This window comes from Diplotaxodon limnothrissa, linkage group LG4 (genome assembly GCF_057381915.1).
Source record: "Diplotaxodon limnothrissa isolate DT_005_m linkage group LG4, D_limnothrissa_male_GT1.1, whole genome shotgun sequence".
NCBI lineage: Eukaryota > Metazoa > Chordata > Actinopteri > Cichliformes > Cichlidae > Diplotaxodon > Diplotaxodon limnothrissa.
In genome coordinates this window covers 27,104,238-27,118,238 of record NC_140599.1, presented here as the reverse complement: position 1 = coordinate 27,118,238, position 14,001 = coordinate 27,104,238, and the positions used below count along the sequence as shown (strand labels likewise).

The 14,001-nt window shown below is 40.5% G+C and overlaps 1 protein-coding gene across 1 annotated transcript in view; it reads right to left on the bottom strand.

Moving 5' to 3' along the window:
* The window catches only part of LOC146634033 (inactive phospholipase C-like protein 2), a 67,647-nt gene extending 54,263 nt beyond the window's left edge, over window positions 1-13,384 (bottom strand). Inside the window, exon 1 of the mRNA XM_085351778.1 lies at window positions 12,660-13,384. Coding sequence (XP_085207904.1) covers window positions 12,660-12,962 — 303 coding nt within the window. The 5' untranslated portion in view covers window positions 12,963-13,384. The remainder of the gene's footprint in view (window positions 1-12,659) is intronic.
* Window positions 13,385-14,001: the final 617 nt, after the last annotated feature.

Genomic DNA, 14,001 nt, shown 5'->3' with positions numbered 1-14,001 from the left:
GGATGTATTTAAATCCATTTTAAAAAACTGAGATGTAATTGAGATCCTTATGTTTATTTTTGGCCCGCGCTGCGTGCCACCCACACCTCCCAGCACCTGCAACTCACTGGCAATCAGATCTACACACTGACCTTAATTCTCCCTGATTACTAAACAGGCTTCCGTGTTGCATGAGTGTCTGACCTTTTTACACAATCGCACACTCAAAGTTACACTGACTCATGGCTTTGCATCCACTCCTTGAGTGCAATCATATGGCGACACCGACACACAAGCTTACAAATGAAACTGTATTCCAGACAGTCGAGCTGTTTTTTTCCCTCCAATTTCTTTAAACTGCCTCAATTTTAGAAAAAAAAGGAAAGAAAAAGCCAATGACAACAAGCGCTCCTTTCACACAACTTGTCAAGGCAGTTGACATCTGGGTCACACTGTGCTGAATTTGTACTCACTTACTATGACTGGCCTGTTCTGTTCAGCCTAATTGGAATCTGACATTACGCAATGGCATTAAGAAGGTAAATGCATAAAAAGGCCATCTAGGTAGTAGGAACTCAATAAAGGGCCATTATTGCACATGCTTCCCTCCTTTAATAATAAATTGCATATATTTATCAGTTTCCAAATTAATTACTTTAGTTTCAAAGTATGGAACTGCAGTTGTAAGAAGGTGCAATAATCCTTCATGGGAATGCATTCAAGGAAATCTGACATTTCATTACTTTTAACTTTCCTTTCTGACTGTCTGCCTGCCTGTTTTGGTCAAAACCAACAGCAAACTGTTCAATGTTGATTTCCCTGCCATCATTTTCAAACAACCACCTCATACGTAAATTATTTTTTTTAGGAATGTCAGAGCTCAGAATGTCCAATAACAGACCACCCAGCATAGTTTTCAAACATTTCCTGCTCACAACTGCTTTACTCAAGTGACAACCAAGAAGCCAAAAACATGGAGCCAGCATGTTGCCTGCAATGTATTACTCTGGCATGTTTGAAGTTTATGAAAGCAGATTTTTTGGTCTGTACTGGTGCAAACACTCATGGCGGCTAGTTTTGAAGACTGGACATCCATCTTACAGTAACTTGTTAAATAGAAGAAAGGTTTAGAGAACTGGTTGGCTAAACCACAGGAATTCAGGGCATTTCAATACACATTTTGTTGCTATGCACAGACTTTTATCACCCATTTCCCAACTAATCGTTCCTCTTACTGTAATAGAAAAAGGTGTTTGCTCCTTGCTGATAGGCTCAACTGGAGCTGCAGCAGTCAAAGAAGCAAAAATAAACACAAGGTGGTGGATATACTATTCCTGCTACTTGAGCATTTAGCCAGTGTCAGCTGTCACACCATGCATCAATCATATGGTTTAAGACACACAGGCAGATTGTGGTCTAGAACCTGTTTCTTTCCATTTCCTGTCCCTTAAAGCAGCAGTTAGCAGAGTTCATTAATATTTTTTAAGTGGTTCAAAAAATTGAATAACAACTCTAAGAACCACTATGTATTATGATGCAGAGACGTGAATTTAGTTGCTAAGTAGCACCCGAACCATTTTGGGCCTAAAGACAGAATAGTTAGTCATGTTCGCAACCAGTCTTTCCCCAGTCCAACATTAGAAAAGTAAGAAGTAAGTAAGAAGCTGTTTTCCTTTTTAAACAGTCTATGATTCAGAGCTCTTGTCAATCATGCTGAAGTAAAGCAAAAACAGCTAAAGAACAGGCTGGGCAGAAGACAACACAGAAGGCTGGGGGTTGCTTTTAGGCTGAGCAGGGACCAATTCAATTCAGTTTTATTTATGTCGTGCCAACTCACAACAACAGTCTCCTCAAGGCACTTTATATCTAAAGGTAAAGACCCTGTAACAGGGGTCTCGAAGTCCACTCCTCGAGGGCCGGTGTCCTGAAACTTTTCCATGTGTCCCTGTTGCAAAACACCTGAATAAGATTAGTAGGTCATGAGCAAGAGAAGAGATTTTGATTGCATGCTGAAGTGGAAACCCCTAACCCTACTCAAGTAAATTTAAGTAAATGTAAGTGTTTGGAAAAAATATACTTTTATTGCACTGTGTTCATTCACTCATGAGCTGCTGTAACATGAATCAATTGGCTGAACTGCCACCTCAGCATGCAGTCAAGTTCTATAGTCTTGCTAATGACCTACTAATTGTATTCAGGTGTGTTGCAACAGGGACACATGGAAAAGTTTCCGGACAGTGGCCTTCGAGGACTGGAGTTCGAGACCTCTGCCCTACAATAATACAGAGAAACCCTAACACTCAGACAACCCCCAACGAGCAAGAACCTGGTGAAGGAAAGGAAAGGAAAAACTTCCTTTTAACAAAAACAAACCTCCTGAATCTGAAGTCTGAATCTGCCGGAGGGCAACCGATTAGGAGTGAGGGTAGAGGAAACAGGACTAAACACAAATGAGGACTGGTGTATAAACCACCACCGGTTAAAAGAGTTGAGTGAAGAAGAAGTGAAGAAAACCACTGTTCCTCTGTCAAAGTTTTGCTTCCTGGCAGACTGTTTCTAATGTCATCAAGCAAAGTCTAGATGCCTGGTCCTTACAGCAAGCCATTACTCTATTTGTTATCCATCAGATCAACGTGCAGGTTGGTTGTTGGATAAATTTCCGCTGTTGATGTATTCTAGACTGATTCAAGGATCCTCCAAGTCAGTATTAAAACACAAATATCAGTACATGATGATGAATGAGCCTTCACTATGTCAACACGGCTTAACAGATAGAACAGCGACCCCTGTGACAACCTCTTATTCTACAAATTGCGCTGTTAAATATGAATTCTATCTTTTCATTTCAAGAAAACCGACTCTCTCTCATTTGCTTTCAGGTTGTGCCTCTTCTCCTTCCTCCCTCTCCGTCTATTATTTTCCCAGCTCCAGGAAGAGCTCACTGCATAGTATCATATTTCACACTGTAAAGTCCAGATCTATGTCTCTCATGAACCCTACACATGCAATGAAAAGAACACACATATAATCCTTTACTCCAAAGTCACAGCAAAGCCCTATCTGTTCTCTAGTCACACACAAACTGTGTACTTTTAGAGAAAATATAAATATACAAACCGATGCACAGTACATTCAGCAGCTTTGGGAAGGCAGACCAGAAGTCCATTGCAAATAGAAAGCTATTGCAAGACACCCCTGAGCTTAGTCTGCCAATCCTAAAATTTGTCAATAACTACCAGTACATATATATAGTGCACACATATAATACAATACTGCAGACATTTAGTGGACAGGTGATGTAAAGAACAGATAAACAGAACTGGAAACACAAAAACACAGTTGTGCAATGCAAAAGAGCCATTTATATATGCATATGCATTGAAATTATTAATGTGCATGTGTGTGCGTGTGTGTGCGTGTCTTCAGAGCATCAGTGGAATGTTTGAGTCACATGTCTGTGCTTGCACTGTAACCTGCAGAAAGACACCCTGGGGCAATACATACTAGGTCACAGAAAGCATCACTGAGGACACAGCGGCACAAGACACAGATACTTTTACATCTTTAAAATAAACCAGGCATATGGTCTAAGCAGCATCTGCACAAGATTTCAAACAAACAGCAGAATTACTGGGAGTTAAGATCTTGCTTTAAAAGTTTGAGGTAAATTTGATTCCAACTCATGTTCCGTTTGTGTAGGTGATGCAGTTAAAGAATGACTGGGCAGACACAGCAACTCTGGCAAATTCCACAAACCATCAGATGCACAAATGAGAAGGCTTAAACTAAGCACTTCCTGGATGAAATGAGACACAAAGACACAAACAAAAATTCCCAGAAAGGGTCAATAATTGAATCACACAACAAGACAATTAAATTCTATATCATATCTCTTCCCATTTATATGAACATTAAGCTCTTATACTTAATTCCCTGTTCATATGTAATCTGTGCCAGAGAAAGAGAAAAATGGGACCATCTGTGAATCCTTGGCAAACTCTCTGTACTAGTGGCTATCATCAGCCACAACGGTAAGAAAGCATAAAGCATAGCTGAGCTGACAACAGGCCTTTAGATTCTAGCCAATACTGTTTATGAGCCTCGGTGCTGTGCTGCTTCAATCACTAACCATAAAGTCCAAAAGCTTAAATGTGTAATTGAACACTGACAGAGTTCCAGTAGTTAGATTCATAATAGTGAGTACAACAGTTGCACAGTTAGTAGACAGGAACCTGATCATGCAAGTTTTTACCACCCAAAAGAGCGCTGAGTCTTGTTTTCAGTATCAGTTTTGCATAATGCTTTGGGCAATTTGAATAATGCTTTTGCAATGCATTGCACTGGTTTTGTTTTGTTTTTTAAAAGCATAGCAAAAAGTGAAGGGAGCTTGGTATTGTGCACACAATGATTTTCACACAATTAGGTTTGCGGTTATACAGTACTCTGCGCTGATTACCTGAAGTTGGCATCTTGACAAGCACAATGCTCAATGTGAAGGCTGAAAATTTCATATAACTCTGTGTATTAAGCTGCGGTTCTAAATAAGACTGAGTGAAGAGTCAGCCTACAAGCATCATCTGAATGATCATTTAAAGGAGCATCAATTTTAGAGACAGTAATTTTCGTCAAGCTAATCATTGCTGCTGTTTGTCATTTCTACTGGACATTTAATGTCTTTAATGTTTTGCTAAGCAAACACAATTATTAATAAAGTCTCTAATAGAATAAGCATTAAACTTGAAATTGTCTGATCAATGATTAAAAATCTAAACAACAAAGACTACAAAGATATTTTTGGTCTACCTGGCAGGTTTTGTTACTTTGTGTTGAACATGCATTTCAGTCAGCAGCAGAAAGAAGTATTGAAATTTACACCCTGAAACCACAAATATTTGACTGAAAGCCAAAAACCGATTATAAAATACAGTAATTTCACGATGCATCTATCAACAGAGATGTAAAAACAAAGCAAGCTCCTCTTCTCATCTAAGAAGCAGAAAAATGCACTTGTGCAGTCCAGCTTTCAGTGTGAATTACATAAGATCAGTCCCACGATTATGAAAGGTGTAAATATGCTGAGGTTTAAGGTTGGCTAGGTCTTGACATGGTGAGCGCCTCGAAGCGGAAACATAAAACACACATAAAAAAATTAATAAATAAATATCTAGCAAAGTGGGTACACAGAAATCGAGTACACGAGTATCCATGCTGACAAGAAGAAAGAAATACTGAAACCAGAGAGCATGATTAAGCTACAGGTCTCTTTAAACCAATCAGTGTTCATAGCTGTAGAAACTTGGCGACAGTAAACATGATGCAGGACAGCGCTGGATACCGATAGCTGTATATGCTGATGAGACAGGCTGGAGTGGAGACAAGCCTCATACACTTCTTTTTTTAACCCTAAAGTTCTAAAGATTTCAGCAACAGAAGCAAGTGCTAACTGGTTCATTCATGGAAATCCACATGAATGAATTAAATACACAAATAAAGGCGGGGGGGGGGGGGGGGGGACACCGTGGTGCAGCGGTCAGCACCACAGCTCTTTCTTCATAGCAAGAAGGACCTGGGTTTGAACCCAGTCTGTTTGTATGTTCTTCCAGTGTCTTGTGGGTTTTCTCCTGGCACTCCAGCTTCCTCCCACAGTCCAAAGACATGCATGGGGTTAAGTTAATTGATCGTTCTAAATTGGCTGTCAGTTTGACTGGTTGCCTTTCTATATGCCTTAGTTTTGCAACAGATTGGCAACCTGTCCAGGGTGTACCCTGCTCTTACACTATGACAGCCAGGATAGGCTCAGAACAGTAAACTCATTTATGCATTTATGCTGGACTTCGCTTGATGACATTAGAACCTCATTTATGTATAGTAGTCTAAAAGGTGTATTTCAGTGTTGTCAAATACATGACCTTATTCTGTTGTAAAATATGACAACAAAAGTGCAGCAGTACATTCTTTTTTTCCCTGTAGGGGAATTACTGTTGCCAGCAGTTACTTTGAAAGTTACTTTGAAAAAGTAATGAATTATAGTTACTAGTTACTTCTTCAAAAAAGTAACTGACTTAGTAACTGAGTTACAATATTCTAAAAGTAATTAATTACTTGAAAAGTAACTATTGCGTTACTTTAAAAAAACGTTTAACCCTCTGGGGTCCAGGGTATAACTGGCCATTTTTAACTACTTTTGATTTTCCCTCAGCATTTTACCTTTAAAAACTATTTTAAAGGTAAAAACTACTATATGATAATTTATGGCAAAGGGGTGGGATTAAATAAGTGTTTACTTCTTCCCACCGCGTTTCCTTGTTAGTAACTGTAACGGCGTTGTAACGATAGGAATAGCAATTAGTTAGATTACTCGTTACTGAAAAAAGTAACGCCGTTAGTAACGCAGTTACTTGTAACGCCGTTCTTCCCATCACTGGTTGCCGGTAATATTGACTTTAAGCTTTACTAATATCTTTAACATAAACATAAAACTAGCTCTGATATGCTTTCATGTAAATCCACCCAGAAGGTCAGACGGTCAGATGCTGACTCGCTTTCTTCCTCCAGCAAATCTCTGGTCTTATCTTACAATATTAACTTTCTCTCATCTTATTGTATTCTCACAGAAAGATGTGGCTGAAAGTTCAGTCTTTTGTCGCATACAACTGTTAGAAATTTCCATATCCCTCACATAATTCCCTCTACTGTTCAGGTTCTCCTCATGTTCAAATTTCAGTCTCAGAGATAAGTCTTCCTGACCACCCTGGCATGGCTTGTCTGCAGAAGACGATGAATAAATGATGCAAACGTGAAGACAGAGCTCTCTATCTGACAGACCAAACCTAAGAATGACGGAGTCAATAAAAGAAATGAAAAAACTGATTTTAATATGTGTTAGCATTAGCCTTCTTTTCTCCTCTTGTGTTTCTGTGTAAGTGTGTGTCTGTGCACACGGGCACCTATGTGCATATGTGATCATGGTAACACGTGATCCTGATCACCATACTAAAGGGATTTCATATTCCTATCCATTTGTACTCAATAGTTATTACTGCCTCATTTATTATCAGCCACAACAGCTTGACTGGTTCCAGTTGGAATGATCCAATCCAAAAGAATTGTAAACCTCCCAATCCTTTGTTCCTTTTATCAATGCTGGCATGTTTTTCTGACAGTTGCACAATGGAACAGTAACAGTAAAATAAGCCTTATGACAGTAGAGCATTTGTACCGACAGCGAAGCTTTTGCTTTGAGGTTTTTCCTTCTTTATTTCTACAGCATGTACAGATTCAAAGATAACAAACAGTTCTGCTCGTACCAAAAACCTGCATCAAAAACTAGCATGTTTTTTTCCACACAGAACTCTAAGTGGGAATCAGTGAGGGGACCAGTCAATATTCTTACTAATAAACAGAACTAATTATGCAATTGGCATTAAAAAGAACGCATCATCCGTCCGATACATTCATGGTTTGAAACATGCAGCTTTTGTATTTTGCAAAGGATTGCAAATTGTTTCATCATTCACAGAAAGTACTCTTGAGGAGGCACTGTTACATTCACTTTCTGTCTTACTGTATATTGACAGAAAAAAAAACATGTGATGAGAGGAAGTGGCATGAAGGCAGTAAACGCATGCAAAAGCAAAGCCTGATGGAGATGGTGCAGTTCTCACAGACATTATCTTTCAAACCTCTCATCCCCTAGCTCAGATAAACCTGGGGATGATCAGATGACATATCTGACCATTATTCAACCTTACAACCACTCTACAGAAGAGCCAAGACCATACCAGACTCTACTAAAGTGTATGTCCAAACCAATGCCCTGCCTGGATTGTTTCAGCCGCAGATTTTCTCTGGCATGAGTACCACATTGACATAGACAACCTGCCTATCCTCTGATGACATCACTGTTGTGCACATCCCTCAAGGATCATCAAGATAAGCCATCACCTCAAGCACTCCCTGACGGTGTCCAATCAAATCACTTGTTCTCGTTTGATCTCTTTGCAATTTGACACATGGGTAATTGGGGTTATAGTTAAAATCGGTATCCTTCAAGGGAATAAACCAGGACAAAGGATTAGGAGGCACCTTTGCTCCGCGCACATGAATGGCCAAAAGTTCAAGAGAAACTTGACTGGTTCGTGAGACCTTTTAACAATTTTTAAAGAAGCTGCTATAAAAATCTCCAAATCTTTGTTAGAACTGTATTTAGAAATTTGCCTAGTCATCAAAAATAACCTGGATAAGTTTGATCTGTTTCTTGAAAGCGTTTATAACCAAGCTTCAAAAACTCCAATAAAGACAGTGGCTCAAATATATCAAATTTCCCCATTGACCAGATCAAACGTACTGGCATTTAAAGCGCTTTAGACTCCAAGCTACTTTTTACCACACATTCACACAGCGCTTTATTCTCTGCACTTTAAGCGCTTTATCTACCTCACATCCACAACCAATTTAGAGTCACCACCTCAAAGTCAAAAGACCTTCTTGCTGGGAGGCACCATTGCTAACCACTATGACACCATGCTGCACTTATGCTGCTTGTCCTTTCTATACTTTATGACGCAAGTCAGCTTCAAGGGAGGAAAGTGTTTTGTTATGCCTATCAAATATGCTTAAAATAGCAAGTCAAAAACTTAAAACGCACATAATTCTACACTCTAAAATCACTGTTGTTCAATAACTGGATATGGGTGATTGTGAGCTTGTTCTCGTTTCTTGTTGGTGAGTGACCTTTACAAAACTGTTTATGATTTACCTCCCCGTTTGATGCTAAGTTGCGGTTTCACATACAATAAAGCCTATTCGAGATGTTTGTATTTCGCAGATTGCTGCTTTTAGAACACGAGCCAAGAGAGCGAACGATGACTCAGCAGCCCCAGACGTCTGTAATCACCGCTTCACATCTTCTGGTGCCTCTTTTTCAACGCAGTGCAGATCTCTGCCTTCCAAAAATATCCAGGCGTTTAGTACAAGTTGCTGCTGCAGGACACATGGGAATTACTTATGCTCTTTGAAATCCATGAACAGACACACATTTTACCTAAACTTGAGTTATCTGTACCCATATTCCCTTTAAATTAAGTTTCTGGAGAAAGCTATTATTTTTCATAAAGCCTGTGATGGGAGTAGTGATGCATAAACAGGTTCTTATTCCAATTCTCATTTTCATCATCTCAGATGATCCCTCTATATGTAATCAGTGTTATTAGTTCAGGCTTGTACTGAGTTGTCCTCAGCCCTGGAAAGGATCAGACAAAGCTCACATTAGTGAAACAATAGCCAGACTCAGAGGCAGAGATTTAAGACACTGTCCTCATACGCAAAATATCCCCTACAGCTATGTTTCTATCCAGGTGTTCGACATGTTTTAAATTTTACTGGAATAATACAAACCAGAAGGTCTGTCTTCGAAGAATTCTGTTATTCTGTTCTCGTAAAAAGTAAGGAAGCATGTGTGAAGTCGGTATACTGAAAAATATAATCAAACTGCAAGAATCCTCCAGAAATAATTCAAATAAGGAGATTCAAATTAAAATAACAGTTCATGTCATGGTGACCATTCCTAATTAATCATACAAAACCCCTGTGGCATGAACTAGGACTGCTCCCTCATCAACCTTGGAGCGTTATGAAATCCACTGATATCTGCCTGGTCAGCTTTAACACTGATACCACACAGGTCATCTGGCTGAGACAAGGGAAGGATGCCCTGAATTTGTTATCGAGACCAGGGGTAGTCAAACGCAGTAATAAACTGCTCTTTCTATTTATATGATAAATAAGTGGAGGGCTATGACCTTGAGATTGAAAGGAACATTTCAGCGCTGAGGATTATTTGGCATTATTTGGCAGAACGCTTTTCTCTAACAGAGGCAAGAGTGCCAAAAATCTTGTCTTTCTTGGTTTTAACCCAGAGAATATTTTGTCCTTCAGATAAAAGAAAAAAACATTCTCAACATCTATCTTTAAATTGCATGAGCTGCATGCAAATTTGTAAATTACTTGATGTCTCATCTCAGATTATTTGAACATAGCATTTACCTGCCCCTATCTTCATCCAGGACATTCACTTTACTCAGTGGATTAATCCCCTCGCAAGGTCAGGCTCTTTTAAAGTATTCTATTGCATTCTGGAGGTGGGGAGGGGTACACTGAGTCATTTTGACTCAAATCTATTACATGAGATCAATGAAAAGTTGAAGTGATGTCCTGCCTCTCGTGGCAAAAGAGAAAAGAGGTGAAAGGGTGAGATGTTCTTATGCATGTACAACTGATAACAGTGTGACCCATATTGATTTTTATTTTCTGTTGAAGTGGGTTTATATCATTTATGTCTGTGCTTTCCTAATAAATTAGAACCTGACTTTGCAGGTCAAAATGCTTTACCTTGCCTGTACTCGCCTGAAAAAAACCCATCTAGAATGCATAAAGATGAGTGGAACAATATGCTAAATGTACTGTATATTATGTTGACTTGCAAGAATATCCGCCTTACATGCTTCGTAAAACACTGGTTGCTGCTTCACTAGCTGCGCTAGTTGTCAGTCCCCTCCACCCTGCAGCCAGGCTGGAGCCGGCCTTGCAGCTGTCCACAATCCAGCATTACATAACAAGGCTGCATCACCAAACACCCCCCACCTACCCACCTCCCCAGCCACTTTGCAGTCTCTCCACCACGAAAATGTCACCCCGCTGAGGAAATTAGAAGAGGACAAACATGCAAACTCCTTCCTTCCAAGATTTGCATACCGAGGGCCAAGTTAATGTTCCGATGCAATGCTGGAATAGCTTGTTTGCTTCCTGATTCCCATGCACCCACAACTCCTTCACCTTTTAGATCTTGGCTTAAACAGACATGCAGTAAACTGCTGAAAAGCAGTCATGTGCGCTGAAGCTACACAGAAACCAACTGCATAGAATGGTTGATCTATTTTCCCGCCATGCCCCACTTGACCAGTGTATACTTTATCGTTATCTTATTAGTGGAGTGCATCGTTCTAGCACCGACCAGAGAAATTAAACCCTACTTGGATGCACGATGAAGATTAGAAAGTAACATTTCAAGATATGAATGTCTGTCGACGAATATCTACACGTTCTTCTACATGTCAAGACAAGCAACTGTAACAATATTTGATGTATCATAGTAAGCTTATAGAGCAGAGGACTTTTCTAAACTTAACACTGTACCACGTAACGTGTAACATAAAAAAGGGAATTCAAACTATGCCCAGTTTGTAGTTTCCTTGTGTTTTTATCAGTCTGGCCTTCTTTTCGCTCCAAAATTCTATCTTATGTACCTTCTACTCTATTTCACCAAGGACATGCATGATGCAGTCAAGCGCACACAGACATCCAACAGGAAAAAGCGCCTCAGACACATCAGTGCACCTCTCAGAAGAGACCATACTGCATCACATAGGTATCACTTGTAACTAAGTAACACTCTGATGATAAGCGTTTTCCACAGATAATTCAGGATATTCAAATATCTACTGTATTTTTTTTTCTTTTTTTGTTGATTCCAATCAGCCATCAGCCTTGAAAGTTTGTTATGAATAAAACACACAACCTGAGGTTTGAGATCATATTTTGTTTGTGACAAATATGTATGTTTTTTAAGGAATGTAAACTGCAGACTGGCTCCTTTATAGCTATTTTACTGGCACTATAAATGGAATTTGCAGTGGATTTTACATCTGAAAGTTCATAGATGTGTGTGCCTATGTGTTTGTTTGAAGGTCTGAATGAGAGTACTTTGTGTCTGTTCACATTCAGGGGAAATCCAATAATGGGGGGTAACAAATAACCTGCCTGCATGCTGTCAGTTGCTATGCAAGCTGAGTCTGATATGACAGACTGCAACTCTCCAGTGTGTCCCACCTCCATAATACTTCTATATCCACCAGAGACCCCATGGTGATCTGTAACAGACTGCAACAAGGCAGATATTATGCAGTAGCCTACTAAAAGCATGTAGAGTCACATTATATATAACATGAGGAAACTTGCCACTTTGACAGTGCAGGTTTGTGGAAGACAAGTTAATTAACCTCTAGTAATGGGAGCACTAATTAGGGTTGCGCGCCATTAAAAACATTAGAATGACACTATCCATTACTGAAGGAGCTATAAGAAGAAATGCGCATGCCCCGGCCAACGATCTAAATTTATATTGTGGGAAAAAAGTTTCAAAGGACACCAAATTCTACACACCATCAGTCCGACTTACTTTCACTTCCACATTTCTTACCCCTGTAACAAATTCCAATTTAGATACAACCTAAGGATAACTAATATTATTATAATATGGACCTTTACGGTAACCTAATATCAGGTTTTCAAAGTGACTGAAAGTGTCTCGACTGGTTTGACACTAAGCAGGAAAATCCACACATGAAAAACAAAATAAAGATGTTCTATGGAAACCTTAACGAACTTTTCGGCTTTATTCCCATAAGGCTATGAATTTTGACATTATGCCAAAGTTCTACGGGGCGCTGCAAAACTGAAAGCTGCTTAATTCTCATTTTTTATGGGGCATTTACGGAAACTCTGGAAGTCCGCACACACATTTTTACTGCCTGCCTTGCTTTACAGCTGTAGCACCGCCACTTTGCAAATTCTCCTTGTGTCACCTTGAGGATCGGTGACAATGAGAATAAGTGATCGCCAACCTTCATGATGCCGCAAGGTGTGTTTCCAGCTCCCTGACTTCTCTCCGCTGAATTATCACGGCTGCCACTCCCGATCCTTGGACTGCCGTGGTCCCTGTACCGTCCATTGGTGTAAACTCCCTCCGCCCCGTACCCCTGAGCGGCGGCCGACACCTCCAAGTACGTCCGGGTACCGGTCGGAGGTAGAGTGGCCGCATCGCCGGTGATCCCCGCAGCGTTGGTCGCGCCCTGAGCTGGCGGGGCGCTGATGGCAGGATCCAATAAATGTCCCGACACCCCATCTGAAGCGTGTACCCCTGCCATGATCCGCCGGTGTTACAGCAGAGCCCTCCCCGCCACAATGTAAAAACAACCCATTTTCTCAAACCACGGTGGACTTGCTGTCATCCGGGCGGCTCGTCTCCTTCACCGAATTACCGAGGCTGGTCCATCATCGGAGCGCACGGCAGCGTTGGTACTCGAGAGCCAGGCCGGTCAGACTGAACTGTCCTGGTGAAATAACAAGCAGACGGTGCACCCCACACGCGCGACGTCTCCCGCTTCGCTTTCTGGAAGCGCGTGCTCATAAAAAAAATGGAAATACAGACTTAAGATCGGGGTTTGAGGATGTCGCTCCTGTTTATCGCTTGCAGTTTCGTCTCCTTGCCCTGAAAAAAATCTGTTTCTCTCACCACGTCCGCTTCTCTAGACTCTGCGCGCATCGCCTCGTGCCAGCAACACTTTTGCAGTGCTTGCAAACTGGAGGAGATCTTCCCCTCTCAGGCATCCGCGGGACAAATTCAAGAACGTGAGAGCGCACTCGCATAAACGCGTGCGCACACGGACAAGTACGTGCACCACTCCATCAGTGTCGCGTGCGCAATCACGGCTCGATTCCTTGACGTGCACGCGCAGAGTCACTAAGCTTTGAAGCAAGCTCACCACGTTTGTGTGAGTGTTTTGGAATTTGGGATGAGCATTTTAACATTTCTACAGTTTTAATGTCTCAGCAGACATTTTTGTCAAAATAAGCGCTCGTAACTAACTCACAAACTCTCTCTGCCAAGCAGGCTGCAGTCTCCACCAGAGGACGCTCCAGGAAGCCTATTAAAGAATCCAGAAACATGGAACATGGAATAAAATGAAACATGGAAATAATACATAAAAATGTAAAAAAAAATAATACATAAAAATGTAAAAAAAAATAATCTTAAAAAATCTTAAAACTACTATTTAAAATACAGCGATTTACTCTAGCTCATTTTAGTGAAGATACACTTTATGAATTTCTTTATCAGTACCCATATGGTTTATTGCAAAATCCAATAGAAAAAAGAAAATACACCAACTTTTGAGGTCAAAA